Source organism: Xenopus tropicalis, chromosome 3, assembly GCF_000004195.4.
Source record: "Xenopus tropicalis strain Nigerian chromosome 3, UCB_Xtro_10.0, whole genome shotgun sequence".
Taxonomy (NCBI): Eukaryota; Metazoa; Chordata; class Amphibia; order Anura; family Pipidae; genus Xenopus; species Xenopus tropicalis.
Genome location: NC_030679.2, coordinates 59,912,155 through 59,938,536, shown reverse-complemented (window position 1 = coordinate 59,938,536; position 26,382 = coordinate 59,912,155). Strand labels below are relative to the sequence as shown.

Genomic DNA, 26,382 nt, shown 5'->3' with positions numbered 1-26,382 from the left:
TGAAACTTGGGGGGGGGCGGCGGCATATGGGACATAACTATTTAATTAGTTTGCTTTTAAATCTGACCTCCTTGTCACAAAATAACTGAACAGTAATGTCCCATATGCGCCCCCACCCCTAAAGTCACTGACTAACAAAGAGGTTGGAGAGCAAAAAGCAGGAATTAGTGTTTTGGGTTTTTTTTTAATTTTTTTTTTTTTTGTTTTGTTTTTTTGCACAGTATCAATTTTACCCAGTTTTATTTTTACACTGAACTGTTCCTTTAATTCTTTCTTTGAACTTTAGGAGCCTACTAGCAACAGCCACCCTTCCTCACCACCTATTCTTAACAATATTATGCCTGTGCCAAGGATTACACTAACATCGACTAGTATTAACAGTGCCTCTCATCGTAAATCAACTACTCAAATAGTCAGAGTTCTCAGACCTATTAGACGTGCAATAAAGGTAAGAAATTGGATGCCTTAAAATTTGTCAATAGAATATACAAGTATCATGGTACATGTTTTAATATACTGCCCTTCTTAAATTTTTTTTTTTTTTTTTTATCCTTCCAATATGGCGCATTATCACTTTGTGAAACATTGTTGTATGCTACTGAAAAGAAAGACAGCAATATAAATATATATATTTTCTGAAAAATGTATGCTCATATTGGATTTGATGCCAGCAACATATTTCAAAAACAGTGGGACAGGGGCAACAAAATTGAAAAAGTTGTGTAATGCTAGGAAAAAAGAAAATGGTGTGGAATGGCAGTAAATTAACCGCCAACTGAATTTAAATGTAATGGGCTAAGCCGCAACCATTTTTAGTTTCATAAAATAAACATATCCAAATTAAATAAAGACCCCCGCAGTTCTATTGTAAAACCCCAACACAGAAGAATACAATTCACAAAAATCTAAAAAGTCATAATTCCTTGAAAACATGTTACAGAATGGTCCAAATTGTTAATGAAGCTACTTATACAGCTAAGTAAAAAAAAAAATCACACAAGTCTTTGCAAAAGGTTAATTTAAAATTGTGGAACTTTAGACACTTTAATGTTTTTCCTTTCTGTGCACACCATAGCTTCCAAAACATAAGTCAGTAGTTGTGACACTAAATGCTTCAGATGACAGTGAATCTGATGGGGAACCATTTGACACAAGTCGGAGTGTTTTTGGAGGACTTGAGTCCATGATCAAAGAGGCAAGAAGAACAGCAGAGGTGAATAAAAATATATTTGGCTTTTATCCCCTAACTATTTTAAGAATTCCCTTGTGCATTATCTTTAATACGTTTTATGGGATCCTTCAAAAGCAAAATAAATCAAATGTATGGCTTTCAAACTGTTTGTTCTCTAGGCTTCCATGCCAAAAACACAATCAAAATCTGAAAAAGAAAACGATCCCATGAGGACACCAGATGCACTACCTGATGATAAAAAGATTGAATACAGACTACTAAAAGAAGAGATCGCCAGGTATTATACCTACATAAGTTTTTATATAAGCCACACTATAGGCTTTGGGATGCAGGGACTCTGCAGAATTTATTATACATAAAATAAATTTAGCGTCTTCTGGGTTTTTGGGTCTCGGACCTCCCATTAGGCGGAGGAAAGAAAGTAGAGGAAGGACAAAGAATGCCATATGAATTTAAAGTGTAACATTGCTAGACATGAAAATACAATGGGATGAGTAGGTTGGAAGATGTATTTTTTTTATTTATCACTGTTTATGTAATATGTTTAACCTTGCAGACAACTTTGTGTGATTATTGTATGGTAGTGAATTGTTGTTCCTGTGGCATTCCATCTTTGGTAAAATCCCTTGGGGGTGCCAAGTTTTTTAGACACACTCCCCATCTCCCCCCTCCCTTATTAAAGGGATAGTAAAACTTTAACCATTTAGTATGATGTAGACAATTTTATGACATTTTGCAATTGGTCTTCAATTTTAAAACATTAATTATTTAGCAACTTGGTTGCTGGGGCCCACTGTACCCTAGCAACCAAACAGTGGTGTGAATGAGAGAATGGAGAAAGATACAGTGGCTTGCAAAAGTATTCGGCCCCCTTGAACTTTTCCACATTTTGTCACATTACAGCCACAAACATGAATCAATTTTATTGGAATTCCATGTGAAAGACCAATACAAAGTGGTGTACACGTGAGAAGTGGAACGAAAATCATACATGATTCCAAACATTTTTTACAAATAAATAACTGCAAAGTGGGGTGTGCGTAATTATTCAGCCCCCTGAGTCAATACTTTGTAGAACCACCTTTTGCTGCAATTACAGCTGCCGGTCTTTTAGGGTATGTCTCTACCAGCTTTGCACATCTAGAGACTGAAATCCTTGCCCATTCTTTGCAAAACAGCTCCAGCTCAGTCAGATTAGATGGACAGTGTTTGTGAACAGCAGTTTTCAGATCTTGCCACAGATTCTCGATTGGATTTAGATCTGGACTTTGACTGGGCCATTCTAACACATGGATATGTTTTGTTTTAAACCATTCCATTGTTGCACTGGCTTTATGTTTAGGGTCGTTGTCCTGCTGGAAGGTGAACCTCTGCCCCAGTCTCAAGTCTTTTGCAGACTCCAAGAGGTTTTCTTCCAAGATTGCCCTGTATTTGGCTCCATCCATCTTCCCATCAACTCTAACCAGCTTCCCTGTCCCTGCTGAAGAGAAGCACCCCCAGAGCATGATGCTGCCACCACCATATTTGACAGTGGGGATGGTGTGTTCAGAGTGATGTGCAGTGTTAGTTTTCCGCCACACAGAGCGTTTTGCATTTTGGCCAAAAAGTTCCATTTTGGTCTCATCTGACCAGAGCACCTTCTTCCACATGTTTGCTGTGTTCCCCACATGGCTTGTGGCAAACTGCAAACGGGACTTCTTATGGTTTTCTGTTAACAATGGCTTTCTTCTTGCCACTCTTCCATAAAGGCCAACTTTGTGCAGTGCACGACTAATAGTTGTCCTATGGACAGATTCCCCCACCTGAGCTGTAGATTTCTGCAGCTCGTCCAGAGTCACCATGGGCCTCTTGGCTGCATTTTTGATCAGCGCTCTCCTTGTTCGGCCTGTGAGTTTAGGTGGACGGCCTTGTCTTGGTAGATTTACAGTTGTGCCATACTCCTTCCATTTCTGAATGATCACTTGAACAGTGCTCCGTGGGATGTTCAAGGCTTTGGAAATCTTTTTGTAGCCTAAGCCTGCTTTAAATTTCTCAATAACTTTATCCCTGACCTGTCTGGTGTGTTCTTTGGACATCATGGTGTTGTTGCTCCCAATATTCTCATAGACAACCTCTGAGGCCGTCACAGAGCAGCTGTATTTGTACTGACATTAGATTACACACAGGTGCACTCTATTTAGTCATTAGCACTCATCAGGCAATGTCTATGGGCAACTGACTGCACTCAGACCAAAGGGGGCTGAATAATTACGCACACCCCACTTTGCAGTTATTTATTTGTAAAAAATGTTTGGAATCATCTATGATTTTCGTTCCACTTCTCACGTGTACACCAATTTGTATTGGTCTTTCACGTAGAATTCCAATAAAATTGATTCATGTTTGTGGCTGTAATGTGACAAAATGTGGAAAAGTTCAAGGGGGCCGAATACTTTTGCAAGCCACTGTATGTAATCCAGCGCTGAGTCTAATCAGGCCCACTCGGTCAGTCTGTATCATTTACTCTTCTATAGCCAGTCCCTATATTCTCAAGAAATGGCTATATATTCTATTGATTAGCTTGAATATGTATAAAGATTGACTACAATTGTATTGCACAAACATTAGCACAAGTTATTGTTCCAACAACATTTATTTATAAGTTATATAAAATTGTAGTTTTTTTAGGACGTTTTGTAGTTGCTACTGAATGCAGTGCTGATAGTTAGAACTGCAGCAATGTAGTGGAAGGCAACTGCTTACAGACCTATAAATAAACATGCAAGCCCATCTGTTCCACTTCCTGCTGGCTGAATTCTCTGGATGAGCTGGGGAGCCAGCGGCCCTCCGTACCCTGCACTGTGGGATAGGAACCAATCGGCAGCTAGGCTGACCTGATAGGGAACTAAAGCCTGTCTGTGCTTGTGTGACTGCAGGGCTATGATTGGCTCTCCCCCTCCTACTGTGCTTCTGGCAGGGACCGTTAGGACACGCCCACTCTTCATTTCAAACTCGGACAGTGAAGTGATAGGATCTATAGGGAGCTCCAATAAAGGGGCCATTGTTACAGATAGGGTTAATTTTTAGCACAAAGTGAAACCAGCACCGGATATTATTCATAATTGCCTACAAAATTACCTTTTTTTTCCCATTTATCCAATATGTCTCCTTTAAATTAGTAATATTTTGGTAAGTTGCTTTGAATTCCCTTAAATTTCCTTTCATGTGATAAATTATTAGATTAACATCATGTTTAATTCCAAACACATTTATGGAAGCCAACTGCTAACTAATAAATAGTAGGAGTTAACAGTGACACACATATTCAGTCACATTTGTGTCATCATTAAAAATAAATCTCCTTCTGTTTGTTTAGTCGAGAGAAGCAGAAACTCTTAAAATGTGACCAGTCCAAAGGGTCTTCATCTCCAACTAACTCTGACATGGAAACAGAAGGAAGTAAAAAAACAGTAGTTAATCCAAAGATTTTGGAAGCTGAAACAAAACATAGGCGACACATGTAAGTGTTTTTAATTTTTCTTTATGTTCAGATATGTGTTCTGGTATGGGATCCCTTATCCGAAAACCTGTTATCCAGAAAGCTTTAACAGGGAGACATCACAATCTTGTTGGAAGAAAAATTTAATTGTAATTTTTTTTTCAGTGTAAGACTAAAAACAGTTCCTTGTATTTGATCATAACTAAGCTACATAAATTGATATTGGTGGCAAAATATTCCTATTCATTTTTCTACCTAAAGGACAAGGAAAATGCAGTTAATTTCAATGAAATATCATACCACCGGTGGTGTCATTTTATTTAAGCTTTTTTTTTTTTTTTTTTTTTTTTTTAAAAAAGGCCATTTGTCTGGTCAGAAGCCTTATAGTAGAAAAGAACACAAAGTTCCGTAATCAAAATATCCATAGTTCAACCCTCCCCACCCAGACTGGTTGTCATGTACAGTAGCACAGACTATGAAGCAGCACATGAGCATTGAAAAGTATTCATGACCACGCTTAGAAAGAACAGGGTCACACCCACACTGATCACTATAAGCCCTCTCACCACTATGCATGCACCAATAACAACTTCCCAAGAAGGTTGCTATAGTGATGCGCAAACCATGCCTTTATACACACTGATCACTTGTTGTGTAGAATTATTAGTACTCAACACTGCAAATTTTAACCATGCTTGTGTCTAGGGGAGGCTAAAGCTTTGCGCATTTAGTGACACGGCACCATCTTTATGATGTCTACATATCTAAAATGGTGGCCATGATGGGCAGGGAAAAGAGAATTGTTCGGAAGCAGACTGTGAGACATGATCGCTAAATAGCAGGCAAGGAAACTCTTTAATATATTGGGGGTATAACCTTGAACCATTTCTTTGTCCTTTAATGATTTTTAGAAGCCTGAATGTATGGAGATCCAAAATACAGAAAGACCCCTTATCCGAAAAACCCCAGGTCTCAAGCATTCCTGATGCTAGATCCTATACCTGTATTGCTGCACTCTCAAAAATTCAATTTGTCTGTTTGCTTATAAAAGGACTGATTAAAATATATTGCTTCTCACTATTTTTACTGTTTCTAGACAATACCGATACCATGGCAGAGAAAATGAATATATTCATATCAGATTTTAAAGTATTGGGCACATACTACATGCTATTTCTACTTTTAAAATGGCTTGGAATTGTGTGTCAGGCAATAAGATCTGGTTTAGCTGTTGTGCATTCTTGATTTTCAGAGGTGAACCTTTTACAGATTAAAAAGTAGTTACAGCAGACATAAAATGTATGGATCTGGACTTATACTGTAGTTTATTACTCACAGAGGTTAAGCAAATAAGGATGCTTCTTAGCAAGCAGCTAAGTCTCACTCTACAGATTAAACTGGGATTTTGTTCTCCTAAATTACTATATATCACCAGATAAAATGTCAACCATGCTATAGGTAATATTTCCCAAAACAAATAAAACACACAATGAAGCCTCGATTTTACATCCTCTGATTAAAAGGTTTCCCTTATTTGCACCATTTTTTGTGGTCTCCCCACTATATAATGCACAATGCATTTCTGAGATTTTACACTTTTTTTTTTTTTCTGATCCCTTGAAAAATATACTACTGAATGATTACTGTATTAAGGAAATTTGTCTGCCACTTAAACCATTGGCAGTCTAGTGGACAACTAGACAGCATGTATAAAGGCGTAATTCACCTTTAATTTAACTATGATTATAGTCTAGACCAGTGCTGTCCAACTGGCGGCCCGCGGGCCGCATGCGGCCCGCGACCCCCCTCTGTGTGGCCCCCCACCTGTCTGGCTGCTTTGATGGCTTACCTTTGTGTAAGCATTAAATGGTATCAGTACTGAGATTAACTGGCCCCCTGCATGGTTCTCACCTCAGATTCAGGCTGTAATCACTCTGTATTGTTTAAAAATGTAATCCCCTGTGTTTTTCACACCTTTTAATACCTGCATTGTTCAACCACTGCAGTGTTCACACCTCAGGCTCAGACTGTAATCACTCCCATTGTTCACTTCTTCACACCTCAGACATAGGTACTGTAGGCAGAGTATGGCACATACAGCCAGCATAGGTCAGGTAGAGTATGGCACACACAGGCAGCATAGGTCAGGGAGGGTATGGCACACACAGGAAGGGTAGGGCAGGCAGAGTATGGCACACAGAGGCAGTGTAGGGCAGGCAGAATATGGCACACACAGTCAGGGTAGGGCAGGCAGAGTATGGCACACAGAGGCAGTGTAGGGCAGGCAGATTATGGCACACACAGGCAGGGTAGGGCAGGCAGAGTAGGGCAGGCAGAGTATGGCACACAGAGGCAGCATAGGGAAGGCAGAGTATGGCACACACAGGCAGGGTAGGACAGGCAGAGTATGGCACACACAGACAGCATAGGACAGGCAGAGTGCTGCCTGTGTGTGCCATACACTGCCTACCCTATGCTGCTTGTGGGAGGTGAACCTGGCAGGGGTTTGTTGTGGGAGTTTGTTAGCAGTTGGAAATAGCCATTAAATGGTCCCTAAGGTGTGTAATTATGTACTGGGGGTTGCTCTGCTATCCACAGGGGAGGAGGAGGCATATGGAATTTAAGGGTATATCTTAATATGATATAATTCTTTCACATATGAATGATGGTTGATATCCCCACAGTAAGGACCAAGCATTTGGGATTTTGCTGTGCTACCAACATTGTGATAAAATAGGTGTGGTTTGAAGTGAATGTGGTTTCAAAAAGGGGAGTGGTCAAAACTGGCTTCCATTAGCGGCCCTCCACCATGTATGCTAGAGAAATTCCGGCCCTCGGCACCGTAGAAGTTGGACAGCACTGGTCTAGACTGTTATTGTGGGTGGTTTGCAATTTATTTATTTATTTCCCCCCCCCCCCCCCCACTTTTAGGTTTTTTTTTCTGGGTCTTATGGCCCAATTTACCCTAGCAACCAGGCAGTGGTTTGAGTAAGAGACGATGAATAGGAGAGGGCCTGAGTAAAAAGATAAATAATAAAAAGTATTAATAACCATAGAATTGTAGCCCCACGGGAGAATAGTTTTATGGCTGCTGAAGAGTAAGGCAAAAAATTAGAAGCAATTACAAATAAAATGAACAAGACCAATTGAAAAGTTTTTTTTTTTTTTGGTTTTTTTTTTTTAGAATAGGACATTCTATAACTTAAAAAACCCAACTTAAGAGTGAACTGCCCCAGACCCTGGTGTGATATGGACCAATCAAGCTGCCTTTTGCCAACCAAATTCTCTATATCCCTTTGCCAAAATTTGAGGCACCTCACACACCCCATTGACACTCTTTATTTTTCCAGGAGATACTTGGGTTTGATTGTATGGCTGATTTATTTAAAATTTTCCCTACCCAAACACCCAAAAAGTGTTCTCTCAATACATATTTTGCTGTCTTTTATATTCCTTTAAAGGACAAGGAAAGGCAAAGTCACTTGGGGGTGCCAAAATGTTAGGCACCCCCAAGTCACTTCAATCACCTACCTTTTACCCCGGGCTGGTGCCCCTGTTCGGAGAGAACACCACCAGCCCGGGGTACCTGCAGCGCTTCCTCCTTCCTGCTTTGCGTGCATGCGCAGTAGAGTGAAAAGCCGATCTTTAACAGAGAAGTTGGCTTTTTACTATACTGCGCATGCACCGCTCACGGCAGAACGAAGCAGGATGGAGGAAGCACTCGCTATAGGTACCCCGGGGCTGGTGCTGTTTTCTCCTGACAGGGGCACCAGCCCGGGGTGCAAGGTAAGCGATTAAAATCACTTGGGGGTGCCTAACATTTTGGCACCCCCAAGTGACTTAGCCTTTCCTTGTCCTTTAAGTAACTGTGTTCAGAAGGAAATATTACTTTAAATAAGATACTTCAGGAAAAATGGAAATGTTGGAATAAATTGAATTTTGTTTTTTAACTTGTTGCTGCAGCCATATTGTTGAGTCTGTTTCGTTTCTTTTTAAACAGGGTTCTGTTACTGAAAGATGAGTCTGTCCTTAAACATCTCTTGCAGCAAGAGGTAAAGAAAAAAGAATCTATCAAAACAGCAGAGCTTAAGATTACCAGACTTACTGAGCAGATGCAAGTAACGGAAAAGGTCCTTAATGCAAATCGAACGTTTCTTAAGAAACTTCAAGAGCAGGTATAGCTTATTGGTTTATTCATTGGGATCCTTTTAAAGATTTGTTTACCAAGAGAAACATATGTTTATGTCCTAAATGACTTTGCTTTTCACCGTAGATTACCAGAGTGCAGCTTAGAGTTCAGGAAAAGAAGGCCCTTGCATTGAAATATAGTGAGGAGCTTGCTCGCACAAAGGCTCTGGTTAGCCAGGAAATGGGAAAGCGAAAACTGGAGCAGAAAACAACTGGCGTAAGTCTTGTAAATTTCCTTTAATAAAAGAAAATTGCAAAATTCCATAGTAATGAAAATGAAGTACTAGTTAATAAAGTTATATAGATAAGAAAACAATTTATGCTTGTGGTAATATGAGTTTGTGAAATTTATAGGGACAATATTCCTATTTTTAACCTTCGTTGAGTTCATATTAATCATAGTAATTTATTCTCATTAGCCAAATACAATGACTTAACACAAAGTAACTGGAACTTTTTGGCTAGCTGGGGCCCAAAATATTGTTAAGGGCTTCAGTTGTGTAGGCCTCATGTTCTTTTAAGTGAGGACCATGTTTTTTAAGAGATAAACAAATTCATCTAAAAACTGCAAAAAACTGGGGAAAAGGTTACATGGAAACTGGTCTGTTATGTACTTGCATGCAGTTTTGGCAAAGCCCTGAAATTTCTATACTCATTTGCAGTTTAACACTAGTGGTGTGCTGGGTAGTTAAATTAGTAGTATACAAAAAAAATTAAAAGAAAAACCCATACTTACACCTCCCCACTTAGTGATTACTAAGTACAGGTATGCTTGGGATGTGGGGTATTCTGGATAAGGGATCTTTCCGTAGTTTGGATCTCCCTGCTTTAAGTTTACTAAAAAATAATTTTTAGTAAACATTAAACCCAATAGGACTGTTTTGCATCCAATAAGGATTAATTAAATCTTAGTTGGGATAAGTACAATGTACTGTTTTAATAATAAAAAAAAAAAAAAAAATTAGAATCATTTGTTTAAAATTGAGTCTATGGGAAACAGCCTTTCCATAATTCAGAACTTTTCGGATAATGGGTTTCTGGATAAGGGATCATATACCTGTACTTAGATTACTTCTGCAATAATATGTCCACATATGAATAATGTCTTGGAGCAGGGTTTTTAACGTTATGGAATTTCTGTTTGGTGCCTGGTCTATTGGACTGAATAGCTATTTTTAATGTAGACTAGTGCTGTCCACCTTCTGTGGTGCAGAGGGCCGGAATTTCTCTTGCATACATAGTGGAGGGCCATTAATGGAAGCCAGTGTTGACCACTCCCCTTTTTTAAGATGCAGCCACTTAAACCACACCCATATTATCACAAGAGCTTTTAAGACCATGCCCACAGTAATGGTGGAAGCGCAGCAAAAACCCAAATGCTTGGTGCTTACTGCGGGGATATCAACCATTATTCAAATGTGAAAGAATTATATTATGTCATATTAAGAGATACCCTTAAATCCATATGCCTCCTACTCCCCTGTGGGTAGCACAACAAACCCCAGCATATAATTACACACCTTAGGGACCATTTAATGGCTATTTACAACTGCTAACAAACTCCCAGAACAAACCCCTGCCATGTTCTCCTCCCACAGGCAGCATAGGGCAGTTAGAGTATGGCACGTGCAGTCAGTCCTCTGCCTGCTCTATGCTACCTTTGTGTGCCATGCTCTGTCTGCCCTATGCTGCCTGTGTGCCATGCTCTGTCTGCCCTATGCTGCCAGTTAATCTCAGTACTGATACTATTTAAAGTTTACACAAAGGTAAGCCATCAAAGCAGCCAGACAGGTGGGGGGGCCACACAGAAGGGGGGTCGCGGGCCGCCAGTTGGACAGCACTGATATAGACTATTAAGTTACATTTTATTGTATCAAATTCTGCTTTCTCAGTAAGTACTTAGTAATCACTAAGTTGGGAATTGCCAGTATGGTTTTTCTTTTTTCCTTTTAATTTTGTTTGTAGATCTTTAAGTCTGCTGATCTCTGTTAAGGATACAATTTAACAACAGCAATTACATAGTATGCTGCTTAATGGCTTCTTTTTGTAAATGTATTTAAATGTATTTTTTTTTTCTCCACCGTCTGCTTGGGGGACACAGGGACAGTGGGGTATAGCTGCTACCACTAGAAGTCAGGACACAACAATAAAAGAACTTGGCTCCTCCTCCACTGGCTATACCCCCGGCAGGCGGAGCCTAGCTCAGTTTTTGTTGTGTCCTCAGGAGTGCAGGATCATTTTTATTTTCTCCAGCCTAATTGTTTTAGTATCGGGCAGCAAGCCTGACTTAGGGGATAGCCAAGACATGCATGTAAGGTACCGGGAATTTCCCCCTCCCTCCTCCTTCCTCCCCCAGGGCTACGGGTTGGACCTATTTCCCTCCCCCCCACAGCCTACTGCCACTCAGACGTGGGGACCAGGGAGACCCTCACCTACACGGCCAGGCCACTCTGAGGAGCACTTACCCCGATCGTCACAAGGGGGAATCTCGCACTTAGGCGCCAGCGCGGGGAATTTCTTATTGGCGCCGTCAATTTTTGAAATTGGCGCCACTTCTCCCGCTCTTCTTAGCCACGCCCCCTGCTTCCTCTGCAACCCGGAAGTGGAGGATACCGCTCTTGGCGCCATACTTATACACTGGGGACCGCGTTACCTCAGGCCAGCACTTTCTTCTTTGGGCCCCACCGGACTACCTACCTACCAGCAAGTCTCAATCTTCTGCCTTCGCTCTCGCAGCATCACAGAGACAGCGGCGACTCTCCGGTTCACAGGGAATAGCTGCTGCCACTTCTGCAGTCACTCTCCCTTGGGTCTCCCTCATTCTCCCCTGTGGCTCCTCTCCCTGCTCACCACCTGCAGGTCAGTTTGGCTTAGTTGTCTAGCGCAGCTAAATAAATAAAAAAAAAAAAAAAAAACCAAAACATTTTCTCTTTATAATTCCTTTGCCTAATAGCGCTGCGCACGCTTACTCACAGCCCCTCACCATGTCTGAGGGTTCCAGTGACAGCCTTTTTTCTAGGGGCGCGACCTCAGCGCAGATAAAATACCTTGCTTGTGCCAAATGTCGCAAACGCCTTCCTGCGGGTCATAAGGACCCCATTTGTTCCTCTTGCAAACTGCGGGAGTTAGATCCGGAACTCCCAGAGCCTGCTCCCCCTCCAGGGAACCAGCCACATCAGGATGAAGCCCCAGCAACTGCCCAACCTCCTCAAACAGATGCCCAGCCCGTTCCTGAATGGGCCTCTCAGCTAGCTACAGGCATCCCGTTGCTGGCCTCCTCGCTAGATAAACTCCTTTTGCGCCTGGACAATCCCAAGACCAAGCCCTCCAAGCGCAGAGCTCCATCACCCTCAGACGAGGACAGTGAGGATTACTCCAGAGCACCCTCACCTATAATTCCTGAACACAGCCTATCTGAGGGAGAGCTATCCGACTCATCTGACCAAGAGGAGCACGAGCCAGCCAAGCATTCATACGAGGCAGTGGACACCCTCATCTCCTCGGTTCTCGAGACCCTACACCTACAGGAGCCCGAAACCACTTCGGACTCCGCCAAGGCGCTCTTCAAGAGACATAGCAAATCCTCACCTGTGTTTCCTACACACTCTCAACTGGATCTCATTATCCAACAAGAATGGGACAAACCAGAGAGACGTTTTCAAGTAAACCACCGTTTCACGAGGTTGTATCCTTTTCCTCCAGATATCATCGACAAATGGGCCTCTCCCCCATCAGTGGATGCCCCGGTCTCCCGCCTATCCAAGACCACAGCCCTGCCAGTCCCCGATGCCTCCTCCTTCAAGGACGCTATGGACAAGAAGATGGAGAGTCTTCTCCGCTCATCCTTCGCAGCCTCGGGCACTTCCCTCTGACCGATCCTGGCCACAGCATGGGTCAGCAGAGCGATCCAATCTTGGGTAGATGCTCTTCTTCAGGGACTCATCTCCGGAACCCCCCGTCACGAACTATCCCAGCAGACCGCCCAAATCAAGGAAGCAAACGACTACATCTGTGAGGCAGCACTAGATGCTGCACAACTCGCCAGCCGCTCCTCCGCCCTGGCGGTGGCAGCCCGCCGATCCCTCTGGATGAAGCTATGGTCAGCAGACTTTTCTTCCAAAAAGTCCCTAACCTCTCTTCCATTCAAAGGCAAGCTTCTATTTGGACCGGACCTTGACAAACTCATCAGCCAAGCCACCGGGGGCAAGAGTACCTTACTCCCGCAACCTAAGGCCCGCGTCCCCTTCCGCAGGGGAAGGTTTTTTCGTGGCTCACAAAACAAGCATTCAAGATCATCTCCCACACGCCAAACGACATCAAACGAGCCGTTTCGGAAACAAGCATAGAACTCCCTGGCAGGGCAGGAAGACCTTCACAAAACCAAGTGATAAGTCCCCTTCAGCATGGCTATGCACCCCATCCTCCAGATCACACGGCCATAGGAGGAAGGCTTTGCCATTTCTCCAACGCATGGCTCTCACTCACTCAAGACGCATGGGTTCACAGAATCGTGTCCACAGGCTATCGCATAGAATTCGTGTCACCCCCACCATGCCGATTTTCATGTCCAGACTTCCACAGGAAATATCCAAACGCAGAGCCTTTCTAGACGTGATTACCAAGCTCCTGTCGGCGGAAGTGATCACACCAGTCCCTCAGGGCGACCGGTTCCAGGGCTACTACTCAAACCTTTTTGTAGTTCCCAAAAAGGATGGCTCGGTGTGCCCAGTTCTCGACCTCAAAGAACTCAACAAGTTGATTCGGCCTCGGAGATTCAAGATGGAGTCCCTCTGGTCAGTCATCGCAGCGATGTCTCCGGGACAGTTTCTGGCATCCCTCGACATAAAAGATGCCTATCTACATGTACCAATTTTCCCTCACCATCAGAAATTCTTGCGATTTGCCTTACAAAACCAGCATTACCAATTCATCGCTCTTCCGTTCGGCCTATCCTCAGCTCCACGGATCTTCACCAAGGTCATGGCAGCAGCCACGGCAGTGATCAGGAACAAAGGAATATCAATCGCTCCCTATTTGGACGATATACTCATCAAGGCTCCATCCCTTCAGGAGGCACAAGCCGCACTCAATTCAGCCATGTCCACCCTCCGGCAACTTGGTTGGTGCATCAACCTGAACAAGTCTTCCCTAACACCCAGCCAAGCCAGACCAAAAGAGTCCTTCTCCCCCAGCACAAGATCGATCTCCTTCAGTCATTGATCAAGTCTCTGCTGTCCAGACCGACCCACACAATAAAATTCTGCATGAAGGTTCTAGGGGTAATGGTATCCACCATCGAAGCAGTCCCCTTCGCTCAACACCACCTCAGAGAACTACAGTGGAACATTCTCGCCTCCTGGAAACGGAAGTCCTTGCTCCAAGAGATCCGTCTTTCCCGCCAGACAAGAGCTTCACTCACTTGGTGGCTACAGGCCAACAATCTCTCCTTGGGAAAACCCCTCGGGAACCTCGCTGGCACATTCTGACGACGAACGCGAGTCTCTTCGGATGCGTAGCGACACTGGAAGGTCGGGCAGCCCAAGGCCAATGGTCCCCGGAAGAGAAGATCCTCCCGATCAACCTCCTGGAAATCAGGGCAATACGACTCTGGCTACACTGGCAGCACGACCTGACAGGGAAAGCAGTGAAAGTCCAATCGGACAACTCCACAGCTGTAGCGTACATCAACCACCAAGGGGGCACAAGGAGCAGGGCAGCACTAAACGAAGTAAAACTCATATTCCGATGGGCGGAATTCGGCCATCTACATCCCAGGCCTCCTAAACTGGGAGGCGGACTTCCTGAGCCGGCAGTCATTAGACCCAAACGAATGGTCACTAAAAGAAGAAATCTTCCACGACATAACGTCAAAGTGGGGAGTCCCAGAGGTAGACCTGATGGCCTCAAGGCAAAACAGGAAGGGATCTTCTAACTCAGGGACCCATCCGTCACCCAAACCCCTCCAGCCTCAAGTTGACGGCGTGGCTCTTGAGACCCAGATACTAAAGAACAAGGGATTCTCAGATGCTGTAGTACACACTATGCGGGCAGCTCGCAAACCCGTGACCGCTAGGTCCTACCACCGGGTCTGGTCCACCTACCACCAGTGGTGTGATCACAAAGGATTGGTCTTAGAGTCCTTCTCAGTCCCTAACATCCTGGAATTCCTACAAGACGGGCTCTCCATGGGACTATCCCTCGGCTCCCTCAAGTCACAGATCTCGGCGCTTCTTCCGGACGTGAAGACCTTCATACAGGGGGTATCCCACCTTTCACCTCCATACCGAGCCCCAACAGCTACCTGGGACCTCACCCTAGTCCTGCGTGCTCTCCAACACAAACCCTTCGAACCGTTAGCCTCTATACCTCTGCAATGGCTCACCTGGAAGACGGTCCTACTCTTGGCCCTGGCATCGGCGAGACGCGTGTCCGAGCTCAGCACGTTACCATGCAAGGTTCCCTTCCTCGTTGTCCACCACGATAGGGCAGTCCTGCGAACTGTCCCACACTTCCTACCCAAGGTAGTATCCTCCTTTCACCTAAATCAGGAGATAATTATTCCTACCTTCTGCCCTTCTCCATCCAGTCCCAAGGAAGTGGCCCTTCACTCCCTGGATCCCGTGAGGGCCCTCAAGTTTTACCTACACAGAGTCCGAGACATTCGGAAGTCGAACTCCCTGCTGATCCTTCCTTCCGGCCCTCACCAGGGCACCCCAGCGTCAAAATCAACTATATCCCGCTGGATAATGCAAGCAATCCAACAAGCCTATAAAACACAGAACATGGAACCGCCCTCAGGCTTAAAGGCACATTCCACTAGAGGGATGAGTACGTCCTGGGCCTTCCGGAACCAAGCTTCAGCAGAGCAGCTGTGCAAAGCAGCCACTTGGACAAATCAGTCCACTCATTCACCAAATTCTACCAATTCGACACCTTTGCGGCATCTGACACCCGCTTTGGCAGGAAGGTGCTCCAAGCCGCAGTGGAACTCTCCACTTAGGCCTCTCTCCCACCCTTCCATTCGGGGACAGCTTTGGTACATCCCCACTGTCCCTGTGTCCCCCAAGCAGACGGTGGAGAAAAGGAGATTTTGTGTACTCGCCGTTAAATCTCTTTCTCTCCAGTCGCTTGGGGGACACAGGGCTTCCCTCCCAGAGAGAGGCCCTCACTGCGTTCACCAGACATGTATATAGTTAGAAAGTTGTGTTATGTTGAAATATTTCGCTCACTCCTGTGTACTTGGTACTAACTGAGCTAGGCTCCGCCTGCCGGGGGTATAGCCAGTGGAGGAGGAGCCAAGTTCTTTTATTGTTGTGTCCTGACTCCTAGTGGTAGCAGCTATACCCCACTGTCCCTGTGTCCCCCCAAGCGACTGGAGAGAAAGAGATTTAACGGTGAGTACACAATCTCATTTTAAATAGCCGTCATGGGTTATGTTATATAGTTGTGTATGCTTATGTAAAATTTGCTGTAACAAGTGTATATGTTTTTTTAAATAGGCAAATAAAATCTTCAAACATGATAATCTAGCAGCCAGTCCTGTTAGGCAGTCTGCTGAGGCAATTGCTAAAGAAAAGAAGCGCTTGCAGCTACTGGAGCAGGAATATGCCCTCAAGATTCAAAAACTGAAAGAAATGCAGGCCAAGAAATTCAAAGAGCAGGCCGTTCACCACCAGCCTGTGATAGACGAAGCACCTGAATTTGTTCTTCCACAGCCTTCGCTCCTTGACCTTTCACAGGACAAAATAACCCTTGATGCTGAGGAGAATGATGCCGAAGATGAAGAGTTGGCTGTGTGTGTTAAGGAGAGGAGAAGGTCATTTAGAGACAACTCTATTACAAAACCAAATCTGAAGCACACTGATCATACTCCCAATAAGGACACATCTAATAAGCCTTCCAAAATGACTGCAGAAAGTTCAGAACTTTTCTTAGGATTCAAAGTTGAGGATCTGAAAAACCTTTACTCCAGCTCCCATAACTTGGAAGAACTGCTTTTGCAATCGAGTGAACTAATTTTGCCTCAGGACAAATGTGCCTCAGGGAAGGTAAATGTATTTTTTAAAAAGCTGTTTTCCTTATACATATACAATCCATAGAGTTTCAGCACACAAACAGCAAAAATGACCTGAGTGCTACCAAATGATGCCAGATTATCTAAAATTTTAAAGGAAACAGGTGCACACCAGGAACCTTTAAAATGTGCAGTTAAAATCCGCAAATAAATAGATAAAACCTGTAGCACTCAACCCAACCCCACGCTCTCCCACCGGTCATATGACAGTAAGAGAGACCCTGTATTCAAGATAAAAAAAATAATATCATGAATCTTTGTATACACAGGGACACGTGCAATCAGGAAAAATACAGTGGTTAAAAAAAAAAAAAAAAGTTCATAGTTACTACCAGAGAGAATACATGTTACAGAAAAGAGATACAGAATACTCAACAAAAGTGCAGTTACCCACAATGTATCCGTTAATCAAGTACATTGTATCACCTTTGATCTAAAAAAAAAATATAGGAAAGAGCAAAACTCATTTAACCCCTGCAAGAGATGCAATTAGGACAACGAAAATACCCATTTCACCCCGTGAATAACATCTCACTGGATCACTCTTCACCAAAAGATCCCGAAGATTAGTACCTCTCATAACAAAGCATCGGGGACTCAGGAACCATTTTCCTCAATCCATTATCTGCACCGATTATATGCCACTGATCTCTAAGGGCTCTGGTACACGGGGAGATTAGTCGCCCGCGGCAAAACTCCCTGCTCGCGGGCGACTAATCTCCCCGAGTTGCCTTCCCCCTGCCATCCCACCGGCGAACATGTAAGTCGCCGGCGGGATGGCAGACGCGGCGGGGCGATTTCGGGAAATCGCCGAAAAAGCCTCGCAAGTCTTTTTCGGCGATTTGCGCGAAATCGCGCCGCCGCGTCTGCCATCCCGCCGGCGACTTACATGTTCGCCGGTGGGATGGCAGGGGGAAGGCAACTCTGGGAGATTAGTCGCCCGCGAGCAGGGAGTTTTGCCGCGGGCGACTAATCTCCCCGTGTACCAGAGCCCTAATAAACTTTCCCAAAGATCTTTTACATTGATTATACTTTGTACTAAAAGCCAAACATGTATCTCTAAACTTAGGGCTGTGACACACTGGAAGCTTAGTCGTCGCACTACAAATCTCCCTTGTCATGGGCGACTAATCTCGCCGAAATGCCATCCCACCGGCTAGAATGTAAAACACCGGTGGGATGGCATACGTGGCGCCGCGATTTGCCGAAGTTTCTTCTTTTCCGACTTCGGCAAATCTCAGCGCCGCGTATGCCATCCCACCGTGGATTTACATTATAGGCGGTGGGATGGCATTTCCTGTAGATTAGTCATAGTAGTAGATTAGTTGGTAGAACTAGTTTGGCTTTCATTTAGCTCTTCTAAGATATGTTATGAAAAGGAAAATTCATTTTAGTGTATTTAGTGTGGAATTTGCAATAAGTCTTTTTCACTTGCAAAGAAATTGAATTTAAAGTTCCACTTTAATTATTTGAAGCATTCACAAAGTGAACTTAACTAAAAAAGTTTTGCTTTATGGGATGGTATCTTTTTGTACTTTAATGTGCCTGTCAGTAGAATATAGTATGCTTTATTATTTTTACACTTGTTTTTTTTTCTTCTTTAAGGAAATACCTGTGGATGTGGATATATTTTCTGCAAAGCAGACAGACACTAGGCCATTGCCATTTGGACAATATAAAAGTCCCCTTCTCGTGTTTAAATCCTACAGGTAGGTTAATGCTCTTTATGGTACTGGTTATTGTAAAGGTATTTTCACAGAAAGGGAATGTAATGTGAGTTGATAAAGAAGGTTGTGACAAGGTATTCCGTGAAGAATTTAAAGCTTACACAAGGCTAAATGACCAACAGCTGGGCTCATTTTTTAATCTTCCTCTTGTCATGTCTCCCTGTGAAAAGGGGGACTATGATTCTAAACTGTTGTAATTTTCTACATTAGTTGATTCATTTTGTATCTTTGGTCGTTTTGAGGGTATTCCCAAGTTTTATTAAAATCGAACTGAAAAATCCGAGAGGAGCCGCAAAGGTTAAACTTGAATTTTAAAATAAAGTAATAAATAAAATATACAAAGCCAATGAAAAATATTTCTGTGTACTATCTGAAAACGCCTAAACTGCAAATAAATGTTGGAAGGTCAACAACCCCCTTTAAAGTTATGCACAATTATTCATTACCTTTAAGCTTTAACACCACTAGATGGTGCTACTTTGCCACCCATTAGTATACTTCTTTTTCAATACAAATATTGTCAGAACTTGGGATGAAGTATCTCTGTCGTTTTTCCTGAGAATCGGGCACCAAAAAGTTGTGACTGTATAGTGATTGAATAATCACTTTTAATGTTGGTAAAGAAAAGAGGTTTACCAAGATTTATTTTCCTTTAAATGTTTAAAGGAGAAGGAAAGGCTAAGTCACTAGGGGGGTGCCTTTAAGCGCTTAACTTGTACCCAGGGCTGGTGCCCCTTTTCAAAGAAAACTGCACCAGCCTGGGGTACCTGTAGCGAGTGCTTCCTTTTCCTGCTTCGTGCTTCCTTTTCCTGCTTCACGCAGTAGAGTGAAAAGCCAAACTTTAACAAAAAAGTCAGCTTTTCGCTCTGACCGCAAAATCCCTGGGCCGGCACATACGCACTAGAGTGAACACGGAAGGAGGAAGCGCTCGCTACAGGTACCCCAGGCTGGTGCGGTTTTCTTCGAACAGGGGCACCAGACCCGGGATACAAGGTAAGCGATTTAAGTCACTTGGTAGTGCCTAACATTTAGGTACCCCCAAGTGACTTAGCCTTTCCTTCTCCTTTAACTGTGTCCATTTTTAAAAGTGTGTTCCAGTAAATTAAGAAATGCATTATTTTCATATTTGTTAAATGTAAATGCTAAAACATTACCCATGCAAAAGTAAGATTAATATTTATTTGGCAGATTTAGTCCATATTTTCGAACAAAAGAGAAGCTGCTTCTGAGCTCTGTATCCTACAGCAATATGATTGAGCCCAAAAACTTTTTTTGCCGTTTTGATCTTACTGGCACATGTAATGATGACGATTGTCAATGGTGAGTTTTCTTCCCTCTTCTTCTTTCAAAATATACTGTCTTATAAATCTTTAATTTCACCAGTACAGGTATTAAAAAAATTATGTCAATTCAATGTCTCATTGAATTTGTAATATAGGCAACATATGCGGGATTGTACACTCAGCAGGAAGCAACTTTTTCAGGATATCCTCTCGTATAACCTAGACCTGATTGGGTGCTCTGAGAAGAGCACAGATGAAGAAATTGACATTGCTACCGGTAAAGTGTATTTGGTATAACTCTAATCAATCTTCTAACTGCACTAAAATACAGAAGAAACTTTGTTCATGTATTTGTAGTAATTAATCTATATTTCTGGCATATCTTCCTATGTAGATATCAATTAAAATCAGTAAGGATTAACAGTCACATGGTGCTATTTCCCAAAACTTAAAATCATCTCCTGTTTCTAGTAATGATTGCACATGTATATTTGCAGCACTATAATAGGAAGCATTTCTATCCAAGCTTATTTTCACCATTATAGTCCTGGCAGTCAGTTTGGAGTCACTGTATATTACATCCCTAAGCTTTCAAAAGCACTTAATGTATCATGTAGCATTATAAAACTGACAAACGGATGTTTGAATTCCATATCATTTCTATATATTTTAGAGAAATATGTTGACAAAGTTTTTGGTGTTAATCGGGATCGAATGTCAATGGACCAGATGTCTGTTTTGCTTGTCAGTTATGTCAACGAAAGCACCAAGCACAGTAAGTATTCTTTTTGTAATGAGCGATTTATAGCTGTAAAATTGAAAGGGTAATGATACAAGTATAAGTGTCTTATCTTTTTATTAAGGCAGAAGTTCCTATATATAATTCACAATGTTCTATTTGGGTTTTTTGAGGATTACAAACGTGTGGGGATCTCTTTTTGCATAGTGATTAAGCTAGTTTATCGTTGTGTTATAGTGCCACCTCATACCACCTATAAAGAGAAAAGAAAATGGAGGCCAATGTACTGGAGAAAACCCATTTCCGACAGTAGCAGCAGCGATGAGGAGGATAACTTAAAAACCGATAGTACTGGTAAACTTTTATTGTTATCAGTGTTATAGTTATTATCAGTTTACCAATCTAGTAAGCAAACATCTGATTGCTGTGGGTTACAAGATGTGGGAATGATTAGTTTGTTGCATTTTTTGTGTTTGCAGAAATGTGCTATTCTGAACTTGCTTTATCTGAAAGAATTACTTTTTTTATTATATCTAGCACGTTCATCAAATTTCAAAGGTAGCGTGCCCACAGAAGATGCTGTTGTCACTCCAGATGATGTCAGGTATTTCACTAATGAGACCGATAACATTTTTAACCTGGAAGCAAGCGTGCTTGAAAATCCTCAGGATATCCAGCTTTGGATCAAGCTGGCATACAAATGCTTGCACCAGAGTGAAAGGTAGGTCGTTTTTATTTAAACATGCCTTTCTAGTCTGTCAGCCTTTGTAAGTGGGAGAATTATTTTACCCAGTGAATGAATGTCTTTCTTCCGCTGTCCAGTGCCTCTTTATTTTCCTTAATTTATCTTGTAAAAGTTACAAGCACTTCTTTGTATTGGAGCAGCCAGGAGAAACTACCTATTATATCTTGTTTTGTAATTTGGCTGCATTTGAAAGTAATAAATTACACTACTGCATCAGATGCCAAAATATGTCACTATACATGAATGAAGAATAAATGATTAATCTACTTTTTGGATCACAGTTGCATTTTGTTGAATGCAACTGTTCGTTTTAGTTCTGCTTTTTAATAATAGCTGCTTGCTTTAAACACTTGTAATTAAGTTATGGCAACACAGGACTAGTTTTTCTATTGGTTTGAGCCTGTATGATGAACGTTTCTTTTGGCAAGAGGCCGAAAGGAGTCTTGCCTCCTTGCTCCTGTGTATTTTTGCGATGCTGGCCCATCAGAGGCTTGACTAGGGTATCTGCATTATTTCATTAACAAATGTTATATGTAAAACCCTGCTTCATCTAAATAAAGCATTTCCATAAAAATAAACTTTTTTTTTTTTTGTTTTGCTTGACACCCCTTATAATAAGATGACTTTATAAAAAAGTAATGCACTATATAAGAATGACGCTCAAACAAAATACTAGCTCCCCTTGCTTGCTGATATCTTTCCAGAAGTACTTTCTGAAAAAGTATGCATTGTTGGGTATTGCCTCAAAAACCAGATCATCTGCTGAAATTAACTGTTCATGAGTCATTCTGTGAGTCTGTAACATTGAGCTTGCTAAGCTGAGAATGCCACTGTTAGGACATAGTGTATTTTGCATGTCCAGAATGTGAATCTTGGATTTGACTATTTTTGCTATGTGTGCTTTTTTTTTTTTTTTTTTATGCCACGTGGCATAAATTTGTATATTTTGTGTTTGTTTTCTTACACAGCACTTCTTCAGAGTGTTTAGACTCATCATTGAATGTGCTATCCCGTGGACTAGAACATAACAGAGAAAATTCAGAGATCTGGTGTCATTACCTTAAACTGTTTTCTAAAAGGAGTTCTAGAGAAGAAGTGCAAGAGATGTGTGAAACTGCTGTTGAGTATGCTTCATCATATGACATTTGGTGGACTGTAAGTATCTCTTATTTGTTTTTGACTGTACAAACATGCATTTCATTTGCATCACTGCTGGGATATTGTTTCAGTGCTTTTGGAATGCAGTGCATATACCAAGAGATCTTATCAGAGTACTGTCCATTGTTTAAATATTAGTGTCATTGTAAGAGTATTTGTCCAGATAGAGCCACTTAAAACAACTCTAATTTCCAGAATGTTAATGACTGTGTGGCAAGGAGTCCAAACTTTTTTGCTGCTCTAACCTTTACCTGCACTTAACTGATCCTCCTCTTCTCATTTTCCATTTATTTTTTCCCTGTTGAAACATTAAATTCTTATAATCTAATTTCAGAAATGTATCTGCTTATCTTTATCTTATCAATTTTTTTTTTTTTTTAGTATTTAAGTTTGGAAAATACCTTTGATGGAAAGGATTCTGTATGTAGCAGAACACTGCAGTACCTGATGAACAGGGTAGAGGAGGAAAAAAAGTCAGACCTGCTGTCTTTGCAGCTTTTAGAAACATTGCTCTATCGGGTTCATCTAAGTCTGATCACAGGAAGGCTGCAAAATGCTCTTGCTCTTTTTCAGGTATGTATTTCACCTGTTTCACAGTTGTTATAGCTTTGTACTTATATATTTCATAATTAAAACAATAAGCATTGAGCTTATGTTGAAATGGGGTGTATAAAGTCACTTTAAACGTCAATGGTAAAACTCTAAACACAATTAAAACACAGTTCAAAATTCGGTATCATTTCTAAAATCGATGTACTCTTCCCTCTTTCAGCAGTGTGTCTCTCTTCTTTCTCTCCATGCTGAAGTTCATGCAAGCTTTGATTTGACAGGTTTTGTTCTAAAACATGTATTTTTTAGGAAGACGCTCTCTTTTGCTTCTAAGATGTATTTGATTTGTATTCTTTTAAAGTAACCGTCGCAGACAAAAAACTTCCATGTAAAGTGTCAGGATTTGTTTGTCTGTTATTTTTGGGCTCAAATTTATATTCTAAGCAAAGTGCTCACCCTCACACTGTTAGATGTAACTTTCAATCAAACTTTTACTCACAGAATTTTAATTTAATTACCCCCCCCCCCTTTTTTTTTTTTTTTTTTTTTTTTTTTCAAAGATCCTAAAATACAAAAAAAAAAAAAACATTCACAAAGGAAAAAAAAAAATCAATAAACCACACACCTACATATGAGATATGTGAGATATATGAATTTATAAATTTGGGACATGGAACAGTTTCGAATCTAAATATCAGAGCTGCAAAAACTGATAAATTACTGTGACCCACTTATGTTCTATTTTAGCATCTATAATCCCCCAAAGCCAGGGCTGGTAAAATAACACAGGTTTCTTTTGTAATATCCAACAAAACTTTATGTACTCATAGAATTTTTAAAGGATTATATTTAGAAAGTTGGTGTGAGTAACCGATACAAAAGACAACCACTTCCCTTTACCTAACTTAATCAGGTTAACCATGCATCAGTTTTCTTGTGCTCTAAAAGATTGTGTTTGGCACAGCAGTTTAGTTATCTTTCTGCTAAATCTTCTTCAGAAATTAAATTGTAGGGATAAGGCATAGTCAGAACATTTCTGTAATAATGAATAGTAATGAGAAGGGCATTAATAGATATGCAAACAGGATTCCCTGCACTGGTATAAAAGGCTTTCCCTGCTATTGGGGCACACCAGCACCATGGGGGATGATTCAAAGACTCCCAAACAAGGTGTGTTTTTCAGCCTGTGGCTGAAGTAACTGCAGCTTGAAGTACCTTCCGTTCTGAAGCTTGTGGGATTGGTTGACCATGTAGTTGGCTGTCATATATTTTCTGCAGGCTCTTTGTGCTTGGCTACCTATAAGGTACTCATTGTCTCACTGTAATATAAGCCACTACTCTGCAGCGAGGAGGACAGGCCATCACAACACTTAAGGCATTGATGATTAGCGCACACATCTGTTTTAAGAATGTTATTTTTGGCAGCCGTGGGAGAATGGTGGAATCGTTTGTTCCTGCTTAAGCTGAATCTGAATTCACCTTATGAAGAAAGCTAAAGACTAAACTAAGTTTGTCCTGAAGCTCCAGCATGCTTTTGACCAGAAAGAGGCTCTTGGAGCCAGGGAAGTCTTGTCTAGGAGTTTAGAGATCCTATTGAATAATTCCCAAGATCAACGTTATGCCCCATAATGACCAGGATCCTTACATTGGGGGAACCTTTCAGACTGCATTCTGCAATAATGTCTTGGATGTTAGGTCGGGGCCAACTGTCTCTGAATCATGATAGAGAGTGATGATACCTGTACCATAAGGAAGGAAAGAACTGAGCCCTTCATCAGTCTTACTTGGAAGTGTTGTCAAGAGATTTGCACCATCCTGTGTAAATATTTCATCTACAATGATAAAACTGACAACTGTTGGTAGATCTAGCCACCATGTCAAAAGAAAGTATCATAATTCTGTAGCAGAAGACTTTGTGAAATAATGTTTTCCCTGCTTATAGTGTCCATAAGTTGTCAAACATTTGACCACCAGTTCAGCATACTGTGCCATTTTAGGCAGACACTAGCATGTTCAGAACTCCTTTAGATCTTTATTAAAACAGAGGGCAAAGTAGCATCTCAAAGTAGGCATTCATCTATGGAACCTTGCAGCAGCTGGATATGCTCCACCATAATATTTACCTCCGGCCACCACCATCCGATTGAGTTGGAAGGAAAAGTTTGTTAGAAGTAACCCTAATGACCCACTAGTTGATGGTCTCTGGAAGCTGATAATCGAGCACATTTTAGAAGAAGGTTTAGAGAGACCATCATATTCTCCTGTGCACAAAGCCATATTATTCTTTAAAAAAATATATTAAATAATTAGGGTAGAATGATACAGCCTTTATTGTGCTGTTCCAGCACCACAGACTGCTTAAAGCTTGCTTTTCAAAAATGCTTTCAGATGTCAAGTCCAAATATTTCTATCGATTCTATGGTCACTGTACCAAAAGTTACTTTTCTGTTTTTAGCACTAGCTAATATAATTGGCACTCTTATGGTTTACATTTTCCAGCATTTTGATTGCTACTTTTGAGTAGTACCTATCAATTCACTGAGATGTGCTTCACATTTGGTGTCCTCGGCTTACAGATGTCACCCAAAGTGCACAGATAGTGCTTGGCTACTTGTATCTCTTTCCATTGCTGCCAATGGAAGGCTGTAACAGGCATTTACTAATATGTGCATATCTCTAAAATTTCTATTTTGTTAAGTTTTATTTTCAAATTCTATACAATTTTAAAAATAATTTTAAAAGCTTCTTTTTAATATGCTTTACAGAATGCTTTAAAGTGTCCTAACAAGAAGAGTATAGCAGATCACCTTACCCTGCAGGATCGCTGCTTGGCATGGCTTTCTTACATTCACCTTATGGAGTTCAGTAGTCTACCTGCTAAATTCTATGAACCAACACATACAAACCCTTCAAGAATAGTTAACAAGGAACCATTTTTAATACCTTGGCTGAATTCCCAAAGTGTGACGACTGATCCTGCCATGCTGCTTGCTGTTTTTGAAGGTTTGTCAAAAAAAAAAAAAAGTTTTATCTGCATGAATATGTCTTCTGTTATGACAAAATTGTTTTAGATTTCTACAAAGGTAAATGAGAGAGATTTTTTTTAATATATATTTTACTTTTTAAGATTCATTTCTTTCTGCAGGTAGGTAGTTAAGAAGTTCACACAAGGCAAACCCTTATTGGCACAATCTAATGCTGCCTACACATGTTGACTGTAACAGCAGCTATTAAAAAAAAAAAAAAAAA

General features: G+C 41.5%; 1 protein-coding gene across 1 annotated transcript in view; it reads left to right on the top strand.

The window, feature by feature from the left end:
- zfc3h1 (zinc finger, C3H1-type containing) overlaps positions 1 to 26,382 on the top strand; it is a 47,271-nt gene that overhangs the window by 9,504 nt on the left and 11,385 nt on the right. The window contains exons 9-24 of the mRNA XM_004912949.4: positions 287 to 448; positions 1,076 to 1,213; positions 1,351 to 1,469; positions 4,548 to 4,691; positions 8,671 to 8,845; positions 8,944 to 9,075; positions 16,358 to 16,906; positions 18,538 to 18,641; positions 19,848 to 19,979; positions 20,098 to 20,219; positions 20,616 to 20,717; positions 20,919 to 21,035; positions 21,219 to 21,402; positions 22,395 to 22,581; positions 22,966 to 23,157; positions 25,899 to 26,136. Coding sequence (XP_004913006.2) covers positions 287 to 448; positions 1,076 to 1,213; positions 1,351 to 1,469; positions 4,548 to 4,691; positions 8,671 to 8,845; positions 8,944 to 9,075; positions 16,358 to 16,906; positions 18,538 to 18,641; positions 19,848 to 19,979; positions 20,098 to 20,219; positions 20,616 to 20,717; positions 20,919 to 21,035; positions 21,219 to 21,402; positions 22,395 to 22,581; positions 22,966 to 23,157; positions 25,899 to 26,136 — 2,797 coding nt within the window. The remainder of the gene's footprint in view (positions 1 to 286; positions 449 to 1,075; positions 1,214 to 1,350; positions 1,470 to 4,547; positions 4,692 to 8,670; positions 8,846 to 8,943; positions 9,076 to 16,357; positions 16,907 to 18,537; positions 18,642 to 19,847; positions 19,980 to 20,097; positions 20,220 to 20,615; positions 20,718 to 20,918; positions 21,036 to 21,218; positions 21,403 to 22,394; positions 22,582 to 22,965; positions 23,158 to 25,898; positions 26,137 to 26,382) is intronic.